The sequence below is a fragment of the Cygnus olor genome, chromosome 13 (genome assembly GCF_009769625.2).
Source record: "Cygnus olor isolate bCygOlo1 chromosome 13, bCygOlo1.pri.v2, whole genome shotgun sequence".
In the NCBI taxonomy this organism is placed as follows: Eukaryota; Metazoa; Chordata; class Aves; order Anseriformes; family Anatidae; genus Cygnus; species Cygnus olor.
Window position 1 is genome coordinate 1,478,441 of NC_049181.1, and position 26,964 is coordinate 1,505,404.

Below are 26,964 nucleotides of genomic sequence, written 5' to 3' on the forward strand. Positions count from 1 at the left end.
AGCCCGGCTCGCCAGAGAGCACCGGCGGAGCGGGCAGGGCTGGCAGCGCCCGCAGCCCACCATGCTCCGGCTGGGAGCCCGGCTCGCCGGGCCACGATGCTTGCTGCTCTGCCTGCTCCCGGCCGTCCTCAGAGCCCAGCCTGGCTGGGAGGGGAGGCCCAAGCCCCTGCCATGCCAGCAGGTAAGGCTGCTTCCGAGGGCTGTCGCAGCCCCAGCGCTCCCCGCCGGCTCTGAGCTGGGCCCGAGCACCCGTCCCGCTGTGCAGCGCAGGGAGGTTCCAAACGCAAATCCCCCCGTCCATCCTCATCCGGCCTCCGTCTCCTTTTCCTTCCCTGTCTTCCCACCTTCGTCCTCCCCTCGGCTCTCCTGCCTTCAAGCCTCTTTGCCCGGGGCCCTTCCCAGCTGCTCCCCGTCCTGCTGTGCTGGTGGCACCTCGAGCGGTCCCCCCTCCGCTCCGCCAAGGCGATGCCCTGGGGTGCCCTTCGAGGGGGACCACTTTGGAGGGAGGGGAAGGTGCAGCCGCCAGGAGGGGACAGGGATGCTCTGGCACTGTCAGTGCTGCCCCTACCCTTTGCCCATGGTGCTTGCAGGGCTGCCTGGGAGGACAACCAGACACCAAGGCTTCTCCTTGCTCAGAAACAGCAGCAGGCAGAGGTTTTTCCTTCCCTTCTGCGCAGCTCAAGTGCGCTTGTCCCCGAGGGCTGAGGCTCGGGGTGTTGGTGATGACCTGCAGAAGCCATCTGATGCCTGCCGGCAGCCCGAGGGGTGTGGGCCACCGAAACGGTGCCATCGGTGACACCAGCCTGCACCAGGGCAGGAGCAGGTGAGCCAGGCCACCGGCTCGGGTGCCACCCTGTGACAGGGCACTGCAAACCAGAAAACTGCACCATCCACAAACGTAAAAGCAAAGGCTACGTCTCCCATCCCCTCTGACAGCCCTCGGGCCCTACAGACAAGCTTCTTGTCTCCTGAGCAGCTTTCGGTGGCCTGGCCCCTTCCCATCGCAGGGTAGGACATGGAACGGGGCTCATCTTCCCACCGCTCAGGCACGTGGAGAAGAGCAGATCCCCTGCCTGGAGGTGCCTTTGCACGCCCTGTCCCATGCTGATGGGTTTTCCTGCTTCTCCCTAGAGCCCCACGAAGGTGTCATGCAAGGGTGCTGGCCTGCACAGCTTTCCAGAGGAGCTTGGCCAAGGAGTGAAGTACCTCGAGCTCTCCAACAACTTCATCCGAAACCTGTCGGAGAGCCGCATGCGGGGGTTCGGGCAGCTCGAGCACCTGGACGTGTGCTTCAACCAGCTGGAGGCGGTGTCGGGAGCCGCCCTGGCTCAGCTCCCCCAGCTGCGCTCTCTCCTCCTGGGCTCCAACCACCTGGACCGCAATTACCTCGCTAACGGGCGAGCCTTCGGCTTGCTCAGCAACATCGAGGTCCTGGACCTGTCGGCAAACAACCTGGAGAGCCACATGGCGGGCTGGTACCTCAGCAGCCTCAGCACACTGAAGAAGCTGGACCTGTCCGGGAACAGGATGACGAGGCTGCCCGCGGGCATCTTCTGGAGCACGCCGGCGCTGAGCGAGGTCAACCTCAGCAACAACTACATCATGGAAATCGAGGAGGGAGCCTTTGGGGCTCTGGAGGAGCTGGAGGTGGTGAACCTGGCCTTCAATTCCCTCCACTGCATCTCCGGCTTCAGCCTCAGGCAGCTGCGAGTTTTAAACCTGAGCCACAACGCCCTGGAGCTCTTCGTCTCGGAGGACGGAGAGGAACCCTACCTGCTTCAGGTGCTCGACCTGAGCCACAACAGGCTCCTCTATTTTCCAGAGCTCCCCAAAGCGCATTACCTCACGCACTTAAACCTCTCCAACAACCTCATTGCCTCGCTGGCCCCGAGCTCACGCCACCCAGCAGCGTTCGCGCTGCACTACGACGAGCTGGTGAGGTTAAACGGGTCCTCCAGCACCACAGCTGGCCTCACCCGTGTGGCTGACTTGGATCTCAGCAATAACCAGCTGCAGCTGTTCCCATTTTCTTTCTTCCATGGCCTGAGCTCTCTGCACAACCTCAGCGTGGCCACGAATTGTCTCCAGGACGTAACGAGGGAGACGCTTACAGGTGGCACAGAAGGGGACAGCGTGGCCACCTCGCAGGAGAACGTGTCCCTCTCCGTGCGCTCTCTGGACCTCCACGACAACCTCATCCGTGCCTTGCCACGTTGGTTTTTTGATTTTCTGCCCCAGCTGGAAACGATCGACCTGGGCTCCAACAGCCTCCAGCCCTGTGAGAGCCGGGGAGGTGACCGTGGGGGGACGTCAGGAGGGGGCCCTCACGGGGCAGGACCCTGCACCGCCTTCTACGACGTCCCCCACCTGAAGCACCTCAGCCTCTACAGGAACAACATCACCCGGCTGCAGCCCTACGCCTTCAACCAGACCTCGCTGCTCTCCCTAGACCTGTCCGAGAACACGGGCTTGTCCCTGCCCAAGGCAGCCCTGGGGGGCCTGGAGCTCTCCCTGCAGGAGCTCTGGCTGCGGGGGAACCAGATGGGGGACGGCACGGCAGAGCTCCCCTGCCTGGGCGCGCTCAAAGCCTTGGACCTCTCGGGCAATCGCTTGAGCCTTTTGCCCGCGGGTCTTTTCTGCTCCTCGCTGGAAAGCCTGGACGTCCGCGACAACAACCTGCCGGCGCTGGCCAAGCTGGCCGTGGCGAGCTGGGCCCGCAGCCTGCGGGTGCTGTGGGTGGCCGGGAACCCCTTCAGCTGCTGCGGGCTGGGCTGGCTGGACACGCTGCGGGCGGCGCGCGTCCGCCTGCCCGACCTGGACCGGGCGCTCTGCGCCTACCGCCACCGCCGCGGCAACTTCTCGGCCCCGCTCAGCAGCCACCCCTGGTGGCCCTGCCCGCGTCCCAAAGGGGCGCTGGCGGCGCTGGTGGTGGTGCTGAGCATCCTGCTGTGCCTGGGCTACGGGGCGTGCTGCCTCCTGAGGAGGGGGCAGAAGCCGCCGGGGTGCGGGGCTCTGCGGGGCAGCAGGGTGGGCGGCTTCGTGCCCCATCCCAAAACGGAGAAGGCAGCCAAGGAGAGGCCAGCAGACGGTGACACTAAAGTGTAGGCCGGTGCTGGGAGCTGCAGCTATTGGTCAGAATGCTAATTATTATTAATATTATTATTAATATTATTTGGGGCACGCGTGTCCAGCATCTTGGGTGTTTTGCAGAGCAACGTCGGGGCTGAGCCCAGCGCTGGGCAGGCACCAGGAGGGTCTGGGTTCCTGCAGCCCCCTTGCTCTTGAGAAGGAAGGTGTCCCCATCCACGCTAGTTTGCGGAAGAAATTAAATAATTAATAATTAATTAATACTTAAATAAGTAGCCGCAGGGGGTGGTTCTGCCCTGCCCTCCACCGTTTTCAGCACTAAGGAGAAGAAAGCCCAGCCTGGGCTGCTTGTGTTGGTCTGTCCCTCCTGAAAGCCGCTGTGAAAAGGTGGTTGTCTGCGTAGCCTCGCGGCTCTCCCACCATCCAGGGGCTGGGGCCAGCTCTGGGAAAGGGAAAAGATCAGGGCGTGCCAAAACCTCTTGTGTTTCACATCTCTCTGGTTCCACCTTGAAAGTCCCCAGCCGGCCCAGCGCACGCCACCTCCTTGTCCACACACCTGTTGTGCTAGGGGATGTGAGAGCAAAAGGGCTTGGAATTCACTTAAAATCCCAATTACCTCTTTCCTTTTTTTTTTTTTTTTCTCTCAAGCTTATCATGGTTTTACTGTGAAACAAAGGGCATTTTTGCTGTTAAACGCACGCCTTCCCCAGGCTGCCTGCATCGCTGCTGGGACGCCGGGGCTGGTGCCCACGGGTGTTTGCTGGACTCGCTTCTGCACGCACCCGGCCCCTGCTCCCAGCTCCCTGCAGTCCCTCGGGGTCCTGGCTCATGCCAGCCGCCCTCTGCTCCCCGGGTGTTGCTTTTTGTCCCAGGGGTGCTCCTGGATGGAGCCCAAAACGCTGCAGCAGACTTCGAGGGGGTGTCCCTGGTACATTTGGTGCGTTCCTCATTTCAGCCACCTCCAGGGCTGTACTTTCTGTGTGTTTCACTGTGAGATGTTCTGCCTCCCGCCGGTGTCCTCCTCGCCCAAGGCTTGCTGCGGCGGCCGTGCCTCGCAGGGACACGGAGCTGGGGACATCTGTGTGATCTGCAGGGACACTGTGCGCAGTGCTGGGGTTGGTGTCAGGGCTTCCTGAGCGCTCCCGAGGACGGTCTGTCCACGGGCTGCGCCCTGTCCCCATGGAGCGGCAGCAAAAAGACTCGTGGTGGAGGGTAAGAGGGGGTGGAAGAGAGGTCTGGCCTAGCAAAGGGGCTGGAGAGGCTGCCAGGGCAGGGGGCAATGAGCCTTAACAAAGGAAAAGAAAGCCTGGAGAAGCTTTTTCTTGATTCAAAACGAGGTTAAGAAATCTGTAGAATTTGGAGGTTTGAGCAAATAAATGATTATGTCAAAATGTCCTGGGTTTGTGCCAAGCTGTAAGGGTATAAATCTGAGTCTGAAAAAAGAGCAGTGGTGGTTAAAATCTTCTGACCGTTTACAAATTTTCTAGAGAATTAGTTGAGAAATCCAGCAAAACTAATTCTTTCCAGTGGAAAGCTTTCACATTTCACTGAATCAGTCTGTTTTCAAAGAAAAATAGATTTTATCAGGAATTCCCAACTAGCTGTTCTGCTAACTCATGTGGAAATTACCTTGCCTGCAACCGGCCTGAGTTAGAGCACGGTTTTGTGTTTTCCCTTTTTCTCCGTGGAGACAGGAGCTCGAGCTGCTGCAGGAGCTGAGGGAGGTGCTGGCGGGGCGCCCCTCGTGCTCCTCACCGGACGGAGCGTGGCGGAGCCCAAATCTCCCCGGCTCCGCTCTGAGCTAACGCTCGGTGAGGTTACACCTTCGGGGTGCTGCGAGGTGTGGAACAGCCGCAGCCCTAAATGCTGCGGTGTCCCTCTCCCCTGCTCCGTGTTTCACCCACCAGACGAGCCCACGTGAGTGCACACCGCCGCCAAAGGTATCCCTTTTATTGAATTTTTGCTGATATTCCTGTGCTCCCAAAGGCAGCTGCTCTGACGAAGCACCGTCCTGCCACTGCAGCCGGGCTCCCCGTGGCAGGGTGGGTTTTGATGTGTCTCTGCCCACTGCGGTGTGAGCTCTGCGCCTTCGGGATGGGACACGAGGCTGGTGGCAGCTTCCCCGTCCCAGCGGCCGGCCCTGGCTGCATTTCCTCCGGGACACCAGCCCGGGCGTCCCTCCCTTTCGCAGGACTTTGCCACCACTGCTTTCCATTATCGCTCGCTACCACAGCCCCTTCTGCGTGACTCAACAAAACTCCCGTCAGCTATTTCCATCCCGGTTGGCGAGGTCGGGCGTGTTATTCATGACACTTTCTTCCTCTCTGGTGGGGCTCCGGCCGGACGGGGACCTGCCGCTGAACCTCCGGCACGCAGCCTCCCAGCCCGCAGACGCTGGCAAGGAACGGGCTGGGAAAGCAGCTCCCAAACCCTGCGGCAGCTTCGCTCGTCCCTGCCGTCCCGGGCTTGCAGGCAGATGTTCTGCAGCTGGGTGCCCCCACCCCGCGGTCCTGGGGCCCTGGGGACGGGGCGTGCTACACAGCCGGCCCCAGCAGCACGGAAATGTCCCCAGGTGCCCCGTTCCCCTCGAGCGTGAGCCATCCCAGCTGGAAGGCGCCGCTGGTCCAGGCAGAGCACCCTCTGGGCGAGGAGGGGAAGCGGGCAGGCAGCGTCACCGCGTTCCTGGGGGGGGGCTCAGCTGATGGGAGCAGCTCCTGGCAGGTCGCAGCCGCCCACGGACCGCTTCTGAGTATCCGTCCCGTGCTGAGGTCACCGACTGAGTGCGTCGGAAAGAGGAAGGGGGGCGGTTTCCCTGCGGGAAAGCAGCGCCCCGCAGCAGGACGGTCACCTGCTGCCACCGTGGCCACCACCAGTGCCACCAGCCCGGGCAGATCCAGGTCCTGTCCACACCTCTGGGACACGGTGGGAGGTGGCCGGGACACACGGAGTGAGGCTGGATGTCGGCACCGCACGGCGGCGTGCCACCACCCCCTGCGTCACCGCAGCCCGGCGCTGTCACAGCCTCCCAGACAAGGATATGTGGTTCCTCCACGGTGGGTAGATGAGCATGGGGTGCAGAGGGCACAGTCGTCTCCAGGGGCTTGAGAGGAAGACCTGGCAGGAGGGGAGCCCGTGGAAGGTCCTCAGATGAAGCTGCCTCTTCTAAGCCTGGAGCTGCAAGTGACCGCAGGCTGGGATGATACACGGTGAGGGATCTCCACGTGCTTGCTCAGTTCACAAACCATTCGCTGTCATTTGCTTTGGCCCCAACCAGAGCCCTGACGGTGGGCCACGTGGACCTTTGGACATCCAGGACAACCAGCTTCATCTTCCTCCGCTACTCCCCTCCTTGGCCTCTCTGTGGCTACTGAGCAGCTGGGTGGGACAGGGACATGCCTGCAAGACCTCCTGTGCTCCTCCACATGCAGCTCCCACGACAGCCAGAGCTGAGCAGTGACAGTTTTCCCTACCCTGGTGCCTGTGAACCAGACCTTTGGGCTTGGGCTCCGAGCTCTGAGCCCTGCCCAGCAGCAGGTTCTCTCCTCGCCCTCCCGTGAGCTCCTCCTTGCACCTCCCCAGGGGAACACGAGCCAGAAGGGCAGGGACTGGTGGGGCCACGCTCCCCGGGTGCCCTCCCTGCTCCTCTGCACTCTGAGCCACAGCGCGGGCAGAGAGACCCGGCTGGTCACCACTTCACTTTCCATCCCAGGAGATGCAGGAGGGAAGCCTTTCGCTGGGCTGGGAACCCCCTTCCTCAGCCTCCTGCTGCCCCGAGGCAGCCCGACGTGGAAGTGGAAGGGGTATTTTTAGTACTTGCCCTGCGCTTGCTTCAAGGATGGAGCTAAGAGGAACTGACATCAAACAAAGCGTTGAATTTCCTTTAAAAGGAAGCCTTTTTTTTCCTACTGCTCAGTCATCACAAAACTTTTCTGTGAAGAGGGATTGGTGAAAAATCACCTTTTGTAGGAGGCAGACGGAGATTGGCATCAGAAGCCTCCGGACGCCGTTCCCTGTGCTGGCACCGGCTTCTCGCGAACCCGTCTGTGTCCCGTGGTGACCTTGCATCCAAAAATACACCCAAGGAAGCAACGTTCCCCCGGAGACCAAAGCTAACGCTTGGCAGAGCCTCTCCTGCTTCTCAGGAGACGTGAGAAGCGCTTTGTCAGCCAGGAACGGGGACCTTGCCCCGGCCCCACAGCCCGATGTAAGGGGTGCTGGGCGGCAGGAGCCTTGGCACGGGTGCTGGGGACCAGTGGTGCCGTCCTGCCTGCCACCCGGCCCCGGCACCTACTGGGGAGCTGTACACTGCCCCAGCACGAGGCAGGCTGTTAGAGAGCCCCCAGATCCCAGCGAAAGGCACCGTCCACGCCTCGAGGGGTCTGCCTGGAAGCCATACAGCTACCGGGGAGCAAAGCGCCCCGCTGCCGGGGGGGCCTTGGCAGTGCCACGAGCACGGTGGAGGAGCACCGTGACAGCACGGACCCAGATTTGGGGGGAGATGGTGGCCCTTAAGAGCAAACCCGCTGGCCAGAAGGTGGCAACATGTCCTCTCCCGTCTGGGCCTGGCACTAAGCATGCCCACAGAAGAGGTCTGCATTGGTTGGGAAGCTCTGCCCCCACTCAGACCCAGCTTGGCTTGAACAGCGCTGCGGTGTCACGTAGCCCCAGGTCAATACTACCAAGATTTGGGGTGCAAAGCCCTGGGGTCCTGGAGGACACCACGCTGAACGTGAGGCAGCAATGCGCCCTCGCAGTAAAGCAGGCTCGTGCTACCCCGGGCTGCATTAGGTAACAACCAGGCGCCTACAGAGCCCAGAAGCCTCCCCACCACCACCACCAGCACAGGGGACTCGCACTTTGCCCACCTTTGTGCACCACTCAGCAGAGATTAGGGCACCGCTGACCTTCCTGACCCTCTGAAGTCCCTGTCACGACATACAGTGAGGAGCCCCCCAGCAGCAGCTGCCTTAGTCACGATATGGGGGCTTCAGAGCACCGACCTGCTCAGCGGCTCTGCCTGGCGGGCTGGGGGCTGGCGCTGCCACCAAGGAGCCCAGGGCAGAGCGACCGCAACTGGGAGGGACTGGGAGCCACTGGAGCGTGGCAGCAGGGTTGTCTCTGCTTGGCAATTCCTGCCCTGCGTGTGCTTGGTGAAACGCTGACCTCCCTCTGCAGGCTGCGCACATGATGCACGGAAAAGCACCGGAGCACCTCCCAGCCCCGACAAGAGCAGCTTTTCCTGGTCAAAAAATTCCTCATTCCTCCAGAAGCTGCTCAGATTTCCCCGCGATGTCCCCCTCCGGGCGCAAGGCATTTCCCCATTCCCCAGGGCTAAGAAAGGGAACTTACAGAGGAAAACATTTCACAAGATCAGAATCTTTGGGGCTGGAGCGAAAGGCCCGTACGGGCCAGCAGGAGGGAGAAGTGGGGACACCACAGCTGATTCTGGCCAAGGTAGGAGAAGGATCTGCAAAAGCCACGCTGGGAAGGTGGGATGTCAAAAAATATCAGGGACTTCCAGAGCACAGAGCGAGCCGCAGCACCGAGCTGGTGGCCACAGCCGTGGAGCTGCTGCCCCGTCCCACGCAGCACCAGCATCTGGCCCAGCACCGGGTGCTGCTTCGTAGGACTTATTTTTTCAGCCAGGAGCAGGGAGGTTAACGGGATCGGAACCAGCTGATGCCAGGGAGCCATAACACAGCGTCTCTTTCTTTTCCCTCTTTTAGCTCAGCCCCTCGTACCTCTGCTTGGGATTTGGGAGTGACCTCGGCCCTTTCCTAGGCGGACCGTTCCGCATGGGCCACTGCCCAGGCACAATGCACCTTGGCCTTTTCATCGCAGGAGAGTGGTTCGGGAAGGTCACCAGTTCAGGCTGCGTGTCCCGGCTCTGGTTCGCATGACAGCAAGTCAAAGGGAGGTCACGGGGGGATGCTAACCAGGCGCCCAGCGAAGCCCTGCGGAGGGAAAGCACCTTCCTGCTAGAAGGGAAGTTGCACAGCGAGGGAGAAAGTGAAATCCCAAAGTAGAAGTCCTAGACAGAGCAGCTCCTGCCCGAGGAGGCCCTGCTTTCCCTGCTGCATCGCTTCTGCCGGCTGGGATCAAGTCCTGGCAGCGGCACGGGCACTTCTGCAGCTGAGACCCGTGCACAGGCAGCCCGCAGCATCAGACCTAAGCTGGGTTTCCTGGCCCAGCCGGCTGGAGAAGCAGGTTGTGCTGTGCTCAGCAGCCTGCTGAGGAGTTAGCAGCACAGGTCAAGGCGTTGGTGCTGGTCTGGAAAGCCCAGTGACAGTCAAAGTCCTTCGGCTGCACCTCCTGCCCCCATGCTCTTCGGGGTGCTGAAGGCAGCAGAAAGCCCCATGCCAGTTACAGACCGGGCTCTGACACGCTAAGGACAGCCCCAAGCCAACTTAAATCCTCCTCTCACCGTGTTTCCTACTGGGTGCCTTTAGTTTTGGGGCTGTCTCAAGCCTCTCTGTGCAGGGTGTGCAGCAGCATGCGGAGCAGGGAGATGCTGCTCCGCAGCCCGTCACCTTCCTGCAGTGGTGCTTTAACCAGGTTACAGGGAATGTGCTCGCAGGCTGCACACGGGGAGCCTTCCCCACGTCCCCTGCTGCTCGCCCTCGCTGTCAGCAGCCTGGCCCTCGCAGTTATGAAACCCCACAGCAGCTGCTGGTGCCCTGACGGAGACAATAGGTCAGGAGCGTGGTTTGTCTGCAAGCAAAGCGGCTGCAGCCGAGCAGTCGGTGTCTAGGGGCAGGATTTCCCCACATGCGATTAGCTCCAGTGCTGGCACAGCGCTGGGCTCGGGGTCACTGGGGTCCCAGAGGCAGGAGAGCCCTTCGTGCCTCCCTTGCTCTCCATGGGGTGCCCACGCCCCGTGCAGCTTTCCCTCTGCCGTCCCCAGGGGCTGGGGCCGCTGCGGGCCCCTGAGACCAGCGTCCGTGCCCTTGACTGACACACACACATCTGGAGTCCTGCTTGCTATTGAGTCCTCCCTGTCATCGTGGGGCTGTGGGGACAGAGGGGGCACGCAGCTGAGACTTTCACTCTCTCTGGGTCCAGGAAAATGGATTTTTTTTAAAGCTCTGAGCAAAGAAAATAAGGAGAAAAGAAAAAAAAAAAAAGAGAGAGAAATTAAGATCAGCCCTTGCCAACCCCTTTTGTCCCTTACTACTGTCATCCCTTTCTGAGTCTTGCCAGCCTACATCCCCTGCCAGCATCCCCTGCTTGCAAGGACAAGTTTTTATCTGCTGAGCAAAGAAACACCTATTTGCTTTGCAATCCAATGGCTCTCCGGGAGATGCCAAAGGTGATATCCGCTCACCCCAGGAGAGCAGCGTGTCTGCGGTGCTGGGGCCTCCCCAGTGCCCCGCTGGGCTGAGAAGCGGTCTGTGGCCGGGGAGCGCTCAGGGGAGCACAGGGGGGACAGGGCAGAGCCCAGGCACCCTCTGCCACCACGTTGCATGGAGCTGCTCGGTGCTGCCGTGGCTTTTTCCCCAAGGAGATGCCACTTTGGGGACAACCGCACCGATAGCGGGGGTACCTAAACAGCGAGCCCCCGCTCCAGGCTGCGCTCACCGGGGTCCCCAGGCACCCAGGCTGGGGGACAGGGGCTGGGGCGGCCGCCCCGTCCTCCCCAAGGGCTGCGAGCTGTGAATGGCACCGAAACCGCCTTTGTTCCCCTCCCCGGGGGGCAGGACGGCAGCGCCCGCGGGTATAAAGGGGGCGGGCGGCCCTGGTCCCAGCTTGTCCTGGTCCTGCGGTCCTGTCCCCAGCCATGGGCCACCCCGCCGTGCCCACCGCCATCCTGCTCTGCCAGCTGGGGCTCGCCGCGGCCATCCAGTGGCTGTGAGTAACGGGGTGCAAGGGGGGAGGAAGGGGAAAGAGGGACAGGGGGGCTCCCCCGGGGGTCCCCTGCAGCAGGACCCCTCGGGTCTGCCCCCTGTCACCCCCTCCCCAGGTCCCCATTTGCTCGTCACCTGCGGTCCCCATCCCCTCACCCCCACCCCGGTGCCCACGGTCCCCTCTCCCCTCTCCTCTCCCAACAGGGGGCTGGCGGAGAGCGGCAGCAGGGTGGCCTGGGACGAAAGCCACCACTGCCGGCTGCTGGCTGGGATGGTGCCCGACCAGTTCCAGATGTGCCGGAGGAACCTGGAGGTGATGCACAGCGTCGTCCAGGCTGCCGCCGAGACCGTGAGCGCCTGCCAGAGGACCTTCGCAGGCATGAGGTGGAACTGCTCCTCCATCCAGCGCGCCCCCAGCTTTGGTCCTGACCTGCTGAAAGGTAAAGGGGGCTTCCCCTCGGGTACTCACCTCCTCCTCCTGCTCCATGCAGCTTCCCAGGCCGTGCGTCAGGCGGTGCTTTAACGCACAGCACTGCAGGGCAGCTGATGGGCATCAGTTTTGCTTTAGGTGCACACTTTGGAGAAAACTTGCTGCCATCACTCCGGTGTTAATCCCGTGCCACTTAGACCAGCGGGAGATCGCAGAGCGACCTCCACTCAAATGAAAACAGTTGCTGGAGGCTCCAAACAAAGGGGGAGAACAGGCTGTATACTGAGAGCAGAATATAACAGCCGCACAGGCTAAAAATACAGCCCAAAAAGGGCGTCAGGTCGTAGTTTTATCCCGTTGCAAGAAACAAGCCTCCTTCCGCTGTGAGACGTGAGATTCCCTTCTCTCCCCAGGGACCAGGGAGTCCGCCTTCGTCCACGCCCTGGCTGCGGCCGCCGTCGCCCACTCCATCGCCCAAGCCTGCGCCTCGGGGTCGCTGCCCCTCTGCTCCTGCGGCTCTGCCCCCTCCGAGGTGCCGGGCCCCGACTTCCGATGGGGCGGCTGCGGGGACAACCTGCGCTACGGCCTCCAGCTCGGCGCCGCGTTTGCTGACAGCCCCTCGAAATCCAGCAGGCCGGGAAGGCAGGCCCTCAGGGCCGCCAATCTGCATAACAACGCGGTGGGCAGGCAGGTGGGTATGGGCCTGGCCCCCTGCAGCCTGCCGCAGGGGTGCCTAAGGTAAGGGGGGAGACCCCAGGCAGGCTGGGGGGGTGCTGTCCTTAGGGTGAGGAGGCAGCTACGTGGTTAAAATGGAGTTAGATGTGTTTGCAGAGACATTCCCCCTTACCCCCCCCCCCAAAAAAAAAAAAAAAAAAAAATGCTGCCAGCCCACCACAAGCCCCTGCTGACCCTTCCCAAGGGTTACATGATTATCACAAGGGAACAAAGCAGCACCCCTCGATCGCCCCTTTATATTCATGAAAAGAAGGCACTCCGCTGTCCTAGCAGCAGCGTTTTCTTCCACCTCTAAACAAGAGAGGGGAACTCTCTCGGGTGGCAGCAGGCAGCTGAGCTCTTTCATCTCTTGAAACTTCCCGTGGGTGCTCGTGCAGATCAGTCGGCGGGGTGGGCACCAGCAGCAGGCAATATGTTCATCTCTTTCCAACCTCCGCAGGTGCTGGGTGACTCCTTGGATACCAAGTGCAAATGCCACGGTGTTTCAGGCTCCTGTTCGGTTAAGACCTGTTGGAAGGGGCTGCCAGGCCTGGGCGAAATCGCTTCTGAGCTCAAGTCCAAGTACCTGGCAGCCGTCAGGGTGACCCACCGGCTCATTGGGCCCAGGAAGCAGCTGGTACCCAAGGAAACAGACGTCAGGCTGCTGAAAGAGACGGATCTGGTTTACCTCATCAACTCCCCTGACTACTGCGTGCCCAACGTCCACCTGGGGTCTCAGGGGACGCAGGACAGGTAAGAAACTGCTGCGGATGTGCTCTATCAGCCTCCCAGGCAGAGAGCTTCCATCAGCCACGTGGAACCAGGAGTGCTCGGTGGTAGCCAGTGCGATCCCTCAGCAGCGTGGTGGAAGGGGGTGTGAGGAAGGTTTGTGCAGCCCCGAGCGCTGCTTGCATCGGCTGTAGGAAGCCCTGCCACCCCCGTACCTCTACGGGCAGGCTCTGTGAGCAAACCTGCTCCAGCGGGGGCCGGGGCAGCACCCTGGGGGTGGGCAGGCACGGTCCCGACCCCTCACCTCCGTCTCCTGCGCCCTCCTCTCGGCAGGCAGTGCAACAAGAGCTCCGTGGGCAGCGAGGGCTGCGACCTGATGTGCTGCGGCCGCGGCTACAACGCCTACACGGAGGAGGTGGTGGAGAGGTGTCACTGCAAGTACCACTGGTGCTGCTACGTGGTGTGCAAGAGGTGCCGGCGGCTGGTGGAGAGATACGTCTGCAAATAGCGCCCGAGGCGTCGCGGCACACGGGAGGGCTCCTGCGGGTGTCCCCCGGGGCGCAGCTGGAGACTGGGCGCCAACCGCAAGGGATGCGCCGAGTTTGGCAAGGAGGGGACTGTGCTGGGAGCCTGGACTCCAGCATTGCCATGGAAGACCCCAAACTGAGCGATGATGGGAAGCCAAAACCCCGAGACCGACCTCTGCCCCATCTGCCCAGAGCAAGACAAAGGGCTGCCCTCCTGCGGCCGATCGGGAGCATCCAGCGCTCCGTCTCCAGCTGGGGACCGTCCATTTATCACTTTGCATGCACAGGCCCTTTTCTCCAGGGGTGAATGGGGACCCTGGGCTGCCATTGTCTTTTTGCGGGAGGTTTTTGACAGTGGCCTGAAAGCCAGGAGTGATGGATGGGCAGGGGGTAGCGAGCTGCCCATCGGGAGGAGGCTGCAGGGGAGGAAAACTGCTTAGGGTGAGGGGGTCACGGGCAGCTCCTCTGGTAGCAGGTTTCTGCTGTGGGTTTACCCAACACCGTTGAATGTTCCTCCTCGTGGGCAAATACTGCTCCGGTGCCCTCTGCAGCATCTGAAATGACACGGCTCGGACGCAGGCAGAACCAGGTATGGCTCCAGGAGCCAGAGCTCGTCACTCCCCTCCAGGACCTGCTGCTCTCGCAGTGCGGAGACTCCGTCTGTGCCTGATGACAGCACACACGTCGATGGGCAGCAGCTTCCCAGGTCGGGCAGCGTGGCAGAACTGCACCTACCAGCCATGCATTCACAGGGCACCTATGGCAGCACTGCACCTTCTGCCCTCTGGACTTGCGTCGGAGGTGGAAGCCCATTCAGCACACGGTGTACTCACTGCTCCTCCTTCCTGCCCCTTCTTTCCCACCTCTAAGGGCTTCAGCCCACTCCTCCAACCCCTTTGATACCAGGCGAGCTGGCACTGGCCTGGAGAGAGGACAGGGCTCCAGGGCCCCAGCGACAAAAGAATGAACCTTTCGTCTCCATACTTAATGTAAGTGGAATTCCGGTGTGTGCTTTTTAAATAAACGTATCGTACCGCACCTCTCTGCAACAGACCTCTGCGTTTCCTAAGACAACCTCCCTCCACCTCCTTGGCATTCACAGAGAAAATGAGGCTGGAAGGAGATCCTAAAGCACAAAGCCTAAAAGTTCTGGTAGCTGGAAACTGAGGCAGTTGAGGCTTATTTTCTGATCCTAGTGCATGTGGGGCGGACTAAACGAGTGTGCATCACAGATGGGGTCCTGATCTGCCTTTTACTTCCCTCTGTTCCCTCGACTGCTTTTAGTACAGGGGTTGGCCAAGTGCTCGCGTGGAATAAGAGTTTCCAGTTCATGCAGCCTTTGGAGAGAGGGGACGAGCCTAAATGCACATGTGCTGAGGAGAGCCTACAGCGTGAGGAGCACAGGTAAATGTGACTGAAGTCCCAGGACGGTTTCCTGCAGCTCCCACCATGACCTAGAGCCTCGGCCAGCTTTGCGTGCGCCCTGTGTTACTTGTGGTTTGTATTGAATGGAGTTGGCTGTGCTCAGCCCCGAGTCCAGCTGTACGATTACTCATTTCCATATTCACTCAATCATTTTTAACAGCCTCTGCTGGGTCACAGAATCAATTCATAAGCTTTTATTGTAAACCATCCCCTCCATTTAATGTGCTCCAGGTTTCCGTATTAACAATGAGTAATAGCTGGGAGTCCAAGGTGGCTTGAGATGAGCCTGGGAGCTGGAAGCTGAAATGCTCAGGGGTGAAGCCTATGCTCACATAGCTAACTAAGTGAGTTAACTATCATTATCAGTTGTTAATGTGCCGTTGACTTGATCTGGCTGCTGACATGCAGCCTTCCCAGAGTGACAGTACGGCCACAGCTGCAAGGCTTCCGCCACAGCTGCGCAAGGCCAAGAAGCTATCTCCAGATTTTCTTTTAAAATGCAATTAGGAGTTAGTCACCAGCATTCCTCGGAAAAGGGATGCTCCAGCTGCAAAAGGGCTGCAGTTTCTGTGCCCAGAGCCAGGCCAGGTGATGCAGGTACTTAATTAGGAGGGTTGCTTAACCCAAAGGCACCTCACGGCCAGATCAGAGGGAGGTGAAACTGGGAGGGGCTGCTGGCTCCCTAGAGCATTGCAAAACGAGCTAGGGAGAAGAAAGCAGGCAAAGGACGCTGTGGAGTGAGAGATCCAGCCAGGAGGGTGGGAAATGTGATTTGCATTTGGTAAGTACAAACACACAGCGCCTGGGGCGGAGGAGCCGAGTCACAATAGCGAGGAATGCCCTGGGGAGATGTCGCGATGCCCTCCTAGAGAGGTCCTGCTTGAATTTCTGCCTGGGAAAAGGCAGGGTCAAGCGCTGAATATGCGGAGCCCTCTCCTCCTCTGGCTGCCTGCATGGTGACTGCAGGCCCAGGGAAGAGCTGGAGGGGTCAATGTGCAGCGGAGGCGCTGGGCTCCGCTGATGTCCTGCGGGCAGTGGGGAAGCGCTGCAATTAGTCGAAGGGTGCAAAGGGTCAGGCTGGTAGGAGGGGCTGCGGTGGGGAGGTGACAGCTAAGTGACAATGTTTAGAGTGGGAAGCATTGCAATCTGGGCCCACAGCTGGAATTACCAGCTTTGTGAGATCTGCTCGGCTGGAAGAGTCTCCCAGGGACTAAGAGCCAGAACAAGGCAATTAATATCCGGCAATGGGTCCAGAGGGAATAAACCACCCACTTGGCCCCACGGGTCTGAGTGGATGTATTTTCTCCAACTCTGCCAGGCAGGAAAGCTAGCATAAAGGCTGTCGGGGGAACACAGAGCCCTGACCCCTGGCACAGGCCAGCACAAGCGCCCTCCAAGGAAAAAGATGGGAAAACCTGGACCCTGACATTGCCCTTGGGTGGCTTCCAGCACTGGTCAGAGCAACACTGCCAGAGAAATAAATCAGTGCTAGTGGGTCTTTCTTTAGCTGTCTGCAACTTCACTCCCCCAAAAAACATCTCAAGCTCTGGTAGGTACCTCTTCAGGACCTGAACAAATCTGGGCATGGTGACAGCACTGTCCGTGACACCGGGAGGATCTCCGTAACAATTATGGCTTTGCAGCCCTTCAGACACATCCTCACATGTTTCTCTTGCCCCACTTTCACAATCAGTCCTCTCCAGACTGTGGTAGACTGCTGTCATTACCCTCTGCTTCATGAACCCTCGTTGGGCTCGCTGCTAATGTGACGGATCTACCTCTTTGACTTTCCTGTCATTAGCCATTTTTCCCTGGGTCTTGTGGCTTTTTGTTTATCTGTCGCTGGAAATGAGAATCCCAGAGCTGAATTCTCTATGGTCGTGGCAGAAGTTTTTCACTTTCTGGTGCTGTGAGCTGACATGGGAGAGATGGCTCTGAATGTGGCTTGTGCACAAAAGAAAACCATCCCTCTGCATGAAATGTGGTGAGAAGCAGGCAAAGGGCTTGCTCTGCAAAGCCTTCCCTTAGTTACTGCTTGACTTTTAATTTGTGTTTGAAAGGAGTAACACTGGTGTGAACGTGATCCTTCCCTGCTGGCTAGAGTGTGCAGACAATGAAGTCTGGAGAAAGGAGAGTGATCTTCATGGGTTCTTTTGACCTTGTTGCTAAAGCACTTTTTTAATTATTATTTATACTTGGAGATGCTGCATAACTTATGCCAGGAGGATAATCCAAGCCAAGGCAACAAGCTGTTGGTAAACAAGTAAAAGTCTGGGGGTAAGAATGACACTAGGACGTGTTGGGATATTTCTTCCCTACAGCCCTTTGAGAGGAGGGTGCCTCAGGACCTCCATCGGCACCAGCTCAGCTCTTTCCTTCTGCTCGTCACGAGGAGACCTGAGCCAGAACAAGGAGAAGACACATGGCGGGGCCGCTGCCTCAGTGCTCAGCTGTTGATCAACATCTGTGCTGCTGTAAATATCTGGGGGATGTTACTTTGACCTTTGGGATGGCTGGTGCCTACACTATCGCACCACAAGACACAAGCATGAGTAAAGGCTTGTATCTAAGGAAACCCCCTTGTATCTCTGTTCTCCTTTATTTCTGGGGTGTTCAGCAGGATGTCCTGAGGATGACAAGTAATAATAGGGATTGCCCTTATGGGGATCTTCAGATGAGAGACAGGGACAAATGAACCTAAGTGAGTAACAGCCATGAGACCAGAGGGGGAACTAGACCGCAGTGTGAGGGCTCTTGGGCATAGTTTGAAGGGCGCTTGTTGCAGCGGCTGTGCTGGATTCAGAGGGAAAGCAGACTTCTGTCCCTTCTGCTTGGCTGGGCAGGCTGTCATCCCTTCCACCTCTGCCCCCTGCATTTCACTAAGTTGCTAAACCAGGGTAGAAATTCCCAGAGACAAGAGGCTTCCACAGAAAGCAGTACTCCAAAGTTAAAACTGTCCCTCTGTGCTTGCTGGTTTCTCTCCAGAAGAAAATTAATGTGGCAGAGAGCTCAGGAGCATGTTACCTGCTCCTGTTCCAGCACTGTCACTGGTGCAGAAGATTGCTAGCAAGTTCATGCACGTTCAGTGCAGAGGGTATGCTGGAGGCTGCTCGCTTCTGGTGGTGGACTTGTCAAATCACCTTTATGCTAGTGCTGAGGACGTGCCATGGCCTCATTGAACAGCAGCATTTTTTCTTTGTGCACCCCTGGGGAAACTGCCTCGAAAGGCAGTCAGAAAGTGAGCTACAGCAGGGTGGGAGCTGCAGAACAGCCTCCTCTCCAAAGCAGGAGCAGACCTAGGCCCAGGAGCCACCCCGGGGCTCCATGCCACAACACGTGTGGGTGCCTGCAGTTCATTATGCTGGGGCTGAAGAGCAGGCAGACGACAGGTAGTTTGGTCTCTAGCCCTTACTGATTTCATGCCTCTGTGGTATAAGTGAAACCTGTTCTTGACCAGTTGGGACAGCAGGTAAAAACAGGGCTAATGAACTGCTAGCAAGGAGATTCAGGAACTTCCATCCAGCTGACAGGTTCACCTACTTGGCTCTTGCAAGCAAAGCCTTCTCCATCTCGAAGGAAACAGAGCCTCACATAGATTTCCTGCTCTCTCAGTCCAGCGTGTCTGCTGAGCACTGATAACGTGTGGCTCCAGGCCTGTCCTGTGCTGCCCCCGATAATCTGGGTCAAAACTGACACCACCACCACCACCACCCCGCCTCCAGTTTTAAGAGAAGGGGAAGTGGGCTGAGGTCCCATGCTGCACCATCAGCCTATTCACAATTATTTGGAGAGCAAGCCAATAGCTCCCTGTGAATCCATCTGGCTTGCTCTGAGAGGTGAAGGCCTCAAAGAAGAATGCCCAAAGGAGATGTTTGCTCAAGATTAAACAGAGATATCCTATAAGCAAGGTAATCCCATAACTGCTGAGACTATCTGGGTAACACAAAGGCTAAGGCACTGAAGGAATTCACTCCAACAGTGTCTTTTGCTCTGATCCTCAAAAATGCTGTTGAAATTTAGAATCTTAAAAGTTCGGGAAGGGAGGTGGGGGAATGATTTTATAGATTTACTATTTATTTTAATTAACGTATGTGAAGGGAGAGATGCTACACTGACTGAAGTGTTGCCTTTCTGATAAAAGTGAACTGGCTGTAATTGCAGGGGATGTCATAGCATCTTCTGCTGGTGAAGGAAAAATGGCTGTAGAATTCTGGCCCCATTTTACTTCCAATTATTATACTAATTAATTTTTCCACTGCTGGATGCAGCGTGGTTCTTCACTTCCTGCCTGGTGTGCAGGAATACCACAGAATGATGTGTTAAACTGTTGATATATCTCATGCTACCGGTGCCTGCGTTTTCAGTCTGAGCAAAAAGGTCACATGGAGGGAGGATGACAGGAGAGCAAAACCATCAGGGTGTACTTGGGACACAGCATAAAGGAACCTAAACCCACAACTATTCTATCTTTTACGATTAACTTTTTATCAAGCTATCTCGTGTACACATGAAGGAAACAAACAGACTAAGTCATAAACTGACTCATCTGTGGAAGTTGAGTGCTTCCAGCCTGCCCTGAATTATTATCACACCATATAAATTTTTCACATCTAGGTCAATAACTTGTATTGTGTTTCTGCACGTCAGCTTGTAAAAGCGCAGCTTTAACCATTACCTGTCCAATGCCTGTTTTAATTTCAGAGATACTATCAAAGGGGACTCAGGAGCTAACCAAAAAAAGAAATGGTAAAGGGTCCTTATCTTACTTTTGTTATAAAAAGAACACATAGGGATGAAACGGTGGGCGCTGCACTTAAATAATAAAATGTAGGACTTTGCTGCTGAGATCCATGCTGTGCACTGTGTGTTGCCTGGATGATCTGCCAAGTTCTGATTCCATGCTATGGAGTGATAGTTGCGTGCAGTACAAGTCCCTAGTGAATTCCAGCCCTGACGTCCTAAGGTGCTGTTGAGGCTTTCCCAAGAGTAGGAGAGGACCACGCGTGACCTACCCTCCCAGACAGAGCACCTGCCCCAGCACCAGGGGCAGCACATGCTGCCTTCCTGACCTGCACGTTTGCCTGGGAGAGGCTTTTTGTGATAGCAGTGACTTGGGGACCCCAAGGAGCGACCCCAGGCAGCAGCGCTGCCTGATGTGGTGGGGTGTCATGGCTAGCAATGGCTTGGCTCCCTCTGGTGCAGCCGCACAGGCAAAACACACCCGGCTGTACCCAAGGAAGGGAGCTGAGCACCCTGCAGAAGTACCAGCATCGGGTCCTGGGGCAGGGTGGCTCATTAGCACGATCTTTGGCTGGGCTTGGCAGGACGCTACTGATTACACCGGTAGTTTGTGTTTCTGGAGCCAACACATTTAATTCCAGCTTGGCTCCTGACGCAGAGTGCTGCATTGTGTTGTGTAGACAAACTCCAGCCTTCTGCTGCATTTTTAATTTGGTAAGATTAATGGAAAGAGACTCACACCATTAAACAAACAACCACCAAACCAGCAAAACAATAATCTGCAGAGGTGCGGATATTGGAGGAAAAGTCAAAGGGGCAATCAGAGGGGCTTGGGGTAACCCTCATGGTCCAGGATGAGGAATTTGTGTGAGTCATTATTTAATGCTATTTATTAAATAGACCAGGGCCTTTGCTGCTACGTGTGGGGTGCACTTAAATTGGAGGCTAGCAGGTGAAGGGGTCTGGCTAGGTGCACTGTCGGTTTCACTTCGACTCTCTGGTTTGTTTGCTGATTTAATGCTCTCCTTTGGACAATTCTTTGGGCTCACTGCTCTGCCAGGAGCCCACTTTTGGATGAGTGTGTTTAGCACAGATGGAAGCCCCGTTTCCGAGGGGGAGCGGCACGCCGCCCCTCAGCTCACCACCACAGCACCGCCTCGCCCTGCCCGACCCCAGCCCGCCCCTACCAAGATGGCGGCCGCAGCGCCACCACGAAGATGGCGGCGGGGGGCGGGCGCGGGCGGCGGGCGGAAGCGGCGGGGCGGGGGCGGCGGCTCCGTCCCGGCCCAGCATGGCGGAGGGGACCGGCGGTGAGGCGCGGCTGCCGGAGCTGCTGGCGACGGGCTGGCGGCTCTGGGAGGAGGTGGAGGCCGGCACCGAGCCCTCCTCGGGGGCGCCGGCCGTGCAGGATAAGGTGCGGCAGGGGCTGGGCGCGCTGCGGCAGGCGGCCGCCATGGTGGCGGAGCTGGATCTCTTCAGGTGAGGCGGCGGGGACGGGGCTGGGGCTGGGGCTGGGGCTCGGGCTGAGGCTGGGGCTGATGCCGGTCTGTGCCTTGCAGCGAGAACGAGGAGCTGGAGGAGGTGGCCTCGGCCGACCTGAAGTACCTGGCGGTGCCCGCCCTGCTGGGCGCCCTGACCCTGCGGCAGGTGGACGCGAGCCGGCGGCGGGAGCACCTGGAGGCCGCCCGGGCCCACTTCTGCCGCTTCCTGCAGCTCTGCCGGGCCTACGGGCTCAGCGCCGCCCCGCCGCCCGCCGCCGCCCCGGGGGACGAGGAGGCCGGCAGCCCCCCGCCCCGCGGCCCCGCCGCCCAGCGCAGCCTGCTGGCCATGGCCGCCGGCCGGCAGGCCAAGATCGAGAGGTGAGCAGGGGGAAGGAGGCCGGGGGAGAGCCGCGGCACCCCGGGGCTGTACGCAGCAGGGCGTTAAACGTCCCTTCTGGGATCCGCACCGCGCCTCTCAGCGGGTTTGGGTGGTTCGGGGGTCACAGAGATGTGTTTGTGGCTGTAGTGCCCGGTCCTCAGAGAAGAATCGCGCAAAAGCTCATCGTGGCGAGGTCTTTAGTAACTAACTGTGTAAAGCCACCCGGGCTGGAAGCTTCCTACAAACGTGCTTTTCATATCTTTAATACAGGGGCTGTCAATGCCTCTTCGTCATGTTTCAGTGAGGATTTTGACAGTCAAACTGTTGCTGACTGTGGTGGCACAGACAGGCCCAAGATGGCCTTGAGAGCAGTTTAAATTGCACGAATACCAAAACGCAGTTTCTGTTCTAAAAGGAACCTAAGTGGGATGGATTTGGGGTAGCAGAATGTGTTGTGGGTCGGTGCAGCACAGCTTGTCCAGCACGGGCTGCTCGCTGGCAGCCAGGCACTGCGCTCGTGCCCAGCGTGAGGCAGGTCTGGGTGTGCTTGCCTAGCGCTGTGAGCCCTGCCGTCAGCAGGTTCCTACTTGACCTGATTGCAGAGCGAGGCATTGCAATTACGTCGGCTTCCAGTGAAAAGCAGAGACTGCGACATCAACGTTTTCTGACAGCCTGGATCCTCACGCAGGCTCCAGAGCTCTCGTCTCAGCTGCCCTTGTCAGTGGCTGACTGCAGAGTTTACCCTGCTGCAAACAGACCAGAAGGGAGTGGTTTGCTTTGCCTCTCAGCACCACAGGGCTGGGCAGGCAGATGCTCGCATGCTTAAGATGTATTTTTCAGGGTTCTCTATGCAGTTGTTGTGGATGAGTCTATTTTATAGAACAATGCTTACACGCTGTGTCCTTTGTCTTGGATTTCCTCTGTGTCAGCAATCCTCAGCTGGGATTGCTGGCCTCTTAGCACAAATAAAATAATTGGGAGGGGCCCTGTCTTTAAATTGTCTTCCTAAAACTTCTTAACAATAGGAGCTTCTTAAATTAGAACAGTAAATCATCAGAACTTACCTTTCTGTATGCAGCTTTCATTTGAAACACGTGAAATTATGTTAAAGCTCTTACACAGACTTCATTGAAGTTCAAGAAAAAGCTGATTTTAGAAAGCACTGTATCTGGGCCATGCTAGAGAAAGTTTACCTAAATTATGTCCTTTAATTCTCTTTGAGCCAGGTATAAGCAGAAGAAGGAACTGGAGAACAGGCTGGCCTCTGTGAGAACCTTTGTGGACAGTGGGCAGGCAGATGAGGATCAGATACGGGAATTCTACCTACTGCAAATCCAGAAATGGGTCAACATCAGCTTTGAAGAAATCGAGAGCATTGACCAAGAAATGGTAATCCTGAGGAGCAGAGATGCAGTGAAACAGGTATGAGATGTCTTTGTGTGCAGGTCCTGTGAACTCTGCATGGTTACACCTGATGATAGACACTGCTGGGGGTAAATGAACCTCAGAGAAATTCATTGGCAGAGTTTCCTAAGTTTTGTTCTGTGAATTCTAGGTTAACGTCTACCTCATGCACAATATAAATGGATAGGGCTTGGTTTAGTTCTGAACGGCCAGTGGTCTGATTTTTGCACTAGTGCCTGTCTGGTGCTATCGCATGTCCTAGACAGTCATAGTGTGTAAAATGCGCGAGCACCGAATATCAGAGCTGAACTGATCTGTGTGCAGAGGCTTTTCTCCACTTTGCTGGGTTGCGCCAGACCCTTAACTCTAAAGAACCAAATACTTTTGTCATTTAAGACAAGACCCTGGCGATTTTTTTTTCTTTCTAGCCTACATTTCTAGCCTACAGAACATCCTGATGTTACAGAAAAAACATGCCCATTCTGTTTGAGGAAAGCACATCTTGTGTGGAACAGTGTTTCTGGGCTTTATGCTTCTCACCTAGAACATCTGTCTAGAATTAAAAAATTAATAATAACGTGCCTAAGTGTACCATAGTCCAGCTTTGCTGGCACAGCTGGTTTGTGCAATTCATTATTGGCATTGCAAAGCTCTGCTCTTCTGTAGTGCCCTGGGTGATATCTTCATGAATGATGAGCTCTACTTGCTTCAGAGTGTACTGTGTTTGATCCATGGAAAAAATAAGCTATATTTCATGCTTTGATCTGAGCTGATCTGGTTTAGCTCTGTCAGCTTTCTGCTTTGATCAGAACGGGTGTAACAAAGGCACAAAGAGAAGTGGTTTGTGGAAGCTCACAGATGGAGTTCATGATTTAAACTGGATTAAGGGCTGAATTGTCCGTCTTGGGACGTTGCTCTGAGAGCAGAGGCATCTCTTTTCTACAAGACCCTTAGTAACTTGTTTGGGGTGGGAAGCAAAGAAGGGTACTCTTATCTACATGATTATTTTGTGACTCTTGTTTGCAATTTCAGTCTTCAGCACCACCTCACGGTACTTCCCGGCAAGTCAGGGCTCCACTGAAACCTTTCATTCTTACCCGGGATGCTGTTCAGTCTAAGTATGTTTATTTTTGATTACTTTAACGCAGTGTGATGCAGTGCTCTGTTCTCATGTCAAACCTAAGATACTCTTTCAAATGCAGAAACACAGTCGTTATCGTCAGGCAGCATGTCGCATGGAGATGGCATGTGTTGTACATCTGGGCAGGGGATGGGGAAACTTCTAACACGTTTCTTCCACTTTCTGTAATTTCTTCTGTTACCAGCATGCTTCAGTATCTCAGCTAATGCTGTTTGTTCTGTTGGGATGGTGGAAGAGGAGACCATATTAAAGTATTACCGCGTTAGTTTATAGGCAGTGTGCTTGCTGTTTAGTAAGCTGTGGCGAGGCAAGGCTTTTCTGCCCCTCTAACCTCGACGTGATATAACAGGATTGTTCTTTGCTCTTAAAATAAAGAGCATGACATGGGAAAGTACATGTAGTTGCTTAATCTAATGCAAACTCCAGAGGATTTTGGTGGATTGAAATTAGTGATCTTTGGGGCTGAGAAGATGTGGTACCTCCCTGGCCACCAGTTGCAATAGCATGTTACTTAAAATTTTTAACTATAGGGCTTTCCCTAGGGTATCAAGATCTCAGCACTTCATGGTGCTGTGAGATTCTTGCAGGTGATACAGCAGCTAAAGCACAAAATAGGATAGAAAACAGATTTCTTGTGATTTTGACATTATCTGCCTTGAGGTTTACAGATACCTATTTAGCTAAGCTGTGCCTAATTCGGTTCTCAGTGTCCTCATCGGCAAGCTGTGCCAGCAGACAGCATTCTTCTAGGGATTGGACAAGTATTTCGAGATCTTTGGAACAAAGCAGTCCTTGCCTCTCTAAAGCAGCAGAATTAACTCCTGCAATGCTGTCTTGGCTATGTTACTGACCAGTCTGCTGCTGAAGGCCCAGACTGTGGAAATACCCTCCTTGGGCAAACTCTTCTTGGCAACGTGCCTCATATGATCAGTACAAATTGGAGTACGGGGTAGTTCTGTGCATTGTTATTGGTGTTTCTGCTCATTCATACAGGACGTAAAGTGCCTTCCTTGACCCTCTCTCTCTCTTCCTGTAGAGTGTTTGGTGCTGGATATCCTAGCCTCCCAACTATGACCGTAAATGATTGGTATGATCAGCGCAGAAGGGAAGAAGCAATGCGTGGTCAGAGTGCACCTCAGAAGCCATCAGGTAAGGAGGGGTAGAGCAAAATGGAAAATAGAGAATTCGTGAACCCTCTTGAGGGGAATGGTGAATGGGGGATGTGTTCAGGGTGTAAAATACCCTCTGGCTTTCTCCACTAGGCTTTCAGGATAAATGGATTGCTTGGCTGCTCCTTGGCATTTCCTGCTTTGTTTAGGCTGACTCCTGGAGGGATTCTGTTCTGAGACCCTGACTAGTCATTTTCCATTGTCTTACTGTCCCTCGCTCTTGTTCTTGACCTTCAGCAGATATAAGTGATGAAGAGTTGCAGAAGCAGCAGCAGGAGAAAAAGGAGGAGGAGGATGATGAGGAAGCTCTTCAAAAAGCTCGGGACTGGGATGACTGGAAAGATACACACCCGAGAGGCTACGGCAATCGGCAGAACATGGGCTGATGCTCTAGCAGCAGAGGGAGCAGGGCCTGGAAATCCTATAAGAATTGCCTGTGTCTTGGAGATATAGGAGTAAATGCACTGTACATATGCAGAGGTATCCTTGACTTCTCTGGGAGTCACTGGAGTCAGAGGAGTAAACATGACAATTTGCTTTGGTTTACATGAAATGTCAGACTGAGAGTGCGTTCGTCATGTACAGTGGCACCGCAGAGCTCCTGTCAGCTGGGCGCTGTCTGAGGGGCCAGACTGCCTCTGCTCTCCCAGTCAGAGGAAGTCCTTGAAAGAAAAGTACATGAATTTGGAAACTTCTCTTCGTATTGTTGGTGGATGTATTTATTTTTTCCTCTATATTTTAGACAAAATAAAATCTCTTGCGCTGCCTAGTTCTTGTTGTCAAAATCCCTTGTTTTTTGTCCTGGGCTCTTCCAGAGAAAATGTGCAAGGCTGGTTGCCAGCAGCTGAGGGAGTTGGGGGTGGCAAATGTCAGATGGCCACTTATTTTGGCCAGGGCTACTGGTGGCCTTTCCGCAGCCTCATCATTTCGTTCCTCCCCAGGCTGGCAGAATGCAGTGTTTGGGAGCTTTGTGTTAGGTAGAGCAGATATTTTGAGGGGAACGTGTTAAAATGCTGATACTATACATGGTACAGATACCTTAATATAAATGTTTGTCCCTTTGTTTAGTGTCGTGGGGTCTGCACAGCGGTAGCCTGTGTGTGTATATACATGTACAGTGTAGTGGGTGTGCTTGGGACCCTCTGGTGGAGTGCTGCAGGGACCAACGCTGGGACAAGCAGCACCGTATTCAGAAGAGTGGTGCACTGGTGGTCAGTGTGCTCTGAAATCTGCTTATAGAATAACCCTGAAGGGGTGAAAACTCTGTCTGCATTCCTCCAAAGCAAGCTTAATTAGGAGCTGGCGCTGATCCTCAGTTGACTGAGAAGAGGGGGCATGACTGCTGTGCTGTACCTGCACCGATCCAGAGTGGGGCACTGGTATTGCCAGGTAAGCAACGAAGGAACTGCTGCTGGGAGCTCTGCACTTGCCAGGTGTAGGCCAGCAGCTGCTGTTGAGATTGTTCTAAACTTGTTAAAAATGCAAAGAACGGTACAAATGTCAGGATATAAAACAGCACCATTGCTTCTGGTGACAGTGAAATGCAGAGGCAGCCCATAAGGCATTACTGTCTTCAGTCTGGCCCAGGCGGAGGCTTCATCAGCAGGCTGCTCCCTTACCTTTGGGGACAATGAGGTTTGCATTCAGCTTTTTTTTTTCCCTTCATGTTAGCATGATTCAGGCACATTTGAGCAGCCAACTGGGCCGAAGAGAGCTTAAGATATTTTATACATAGCCAACTCAGTTACTCTTGACTAGCCTATGCAGAGATGCTGAATGTAGCCTTCAACGGATGCAGTTGCCCCCTTTTTTTTCCAGATATTGTTGCTCTGATTTACTAGAAAAGATTGTGTGTGTGTGTGTGTGTGTTTTCCTCGTGGGTTCTGTACCTTTC

At 56.1% G+C, this 26,964-nt stretch overlaps 3 protein-coding genes and 1 long non-coding RNA gene across 6 annotated transcripts; all 4 read left to right on the plus strand.

The window, feature by feature from the left end:
• On the plus strand, positions 1-10,183 carry LOC121077322 (transforming growth factor beta activator LRRC32-like). The gene is made up of 2 exons (XM_040572489.1): positions 1-181; positions 1,132-10,183. Exons 1-2 carry the CDS (start codon positions 62-64, stop codon positions 3,103-3,105), a joined length of 2,094 nt encoding a protein of 697 aa, XP_040428423.1. The 5' UTR covers positions 1-61; the 3' UTR covers positions 3,106-10,183.
• Positions 10,184-10,185: 2 nt separating this feature from the next.
• Positions 10,186-14,378, plus strand: LOC121077323 (protein Wnt-11b-like). Its single transcript, XM_040572491.1, has 5 exons — positions 10,186-10,935; positions 11,136-11,371; positions 11,775-12,052; positions 12,536-12,828; positions 13,138-14,378. The coding sequence occupies exons 1-5, from the start codon at positions 10,865-10,867 to the stop codon at positions 13,310-13,312; spliced, it is 1,053 nt and encodes a 350-aa protein (XP_040428425.1). The 5' UTR covers positions 10,186-10,864; the 3' UTR covers positions 13,313-14,378.
• A 914-nt stretch (positions 14,379-15,292) lies between these two features.
• LOC121077307 lies at positions 15,293-18,209 on the plus strand. The gene is made up of 3 exons (XR_005823977.1): positions 15,293-15,537; positions 16,079-16,305; positions 17,078-18,209. It is a non-coding gene; the product is annotated as an uncharacterized LOC121077307 (long non-coding RNA).
• A 2,534-nt stretch (positions 18,210-20,743) lies between these two features.
• Positions 20,744-25,839, plus strand: IGBP1 (immunoglobulin binding protein 1). 3 transcript variants are annotated; one of them, XM_040572457.1, is made up of 6 exons: positions 20,744-20,975; positions 21,056-21,355; positions 22,583-22,778; positions 23,793-23,878; positions 24,938-25,050; positions 25,311-25,839. In XM_040572457.1, the coding sequence occupies exons 1-6, from the start codon at positions 20,788-20,790 to the stop codon at positions 25,454-25,456; spliced, it is 1,029 nt and encodes a 342-aa protein (XP_040428391.1). In that variant the 5' UTR covers positions 20,744-20,787; the 3' UTR covers positions 25,457-25,839. The 3 variants fall into 3 exon arrangements, with proteins under 3 accessions (XP_040428391.1, XP_040428392.1, XP_040428390.1); XM_040572458.1 differs by having other exon boundaries at positions 25,164-25,344; XM_040572456.1 differs by having other exon boundaries at positions 20,745-20,975; positions 25,308-25,839.
• The last annotated feature ends 1,125 nt before the right edge of the window (positions 25,840-26,964 follow it).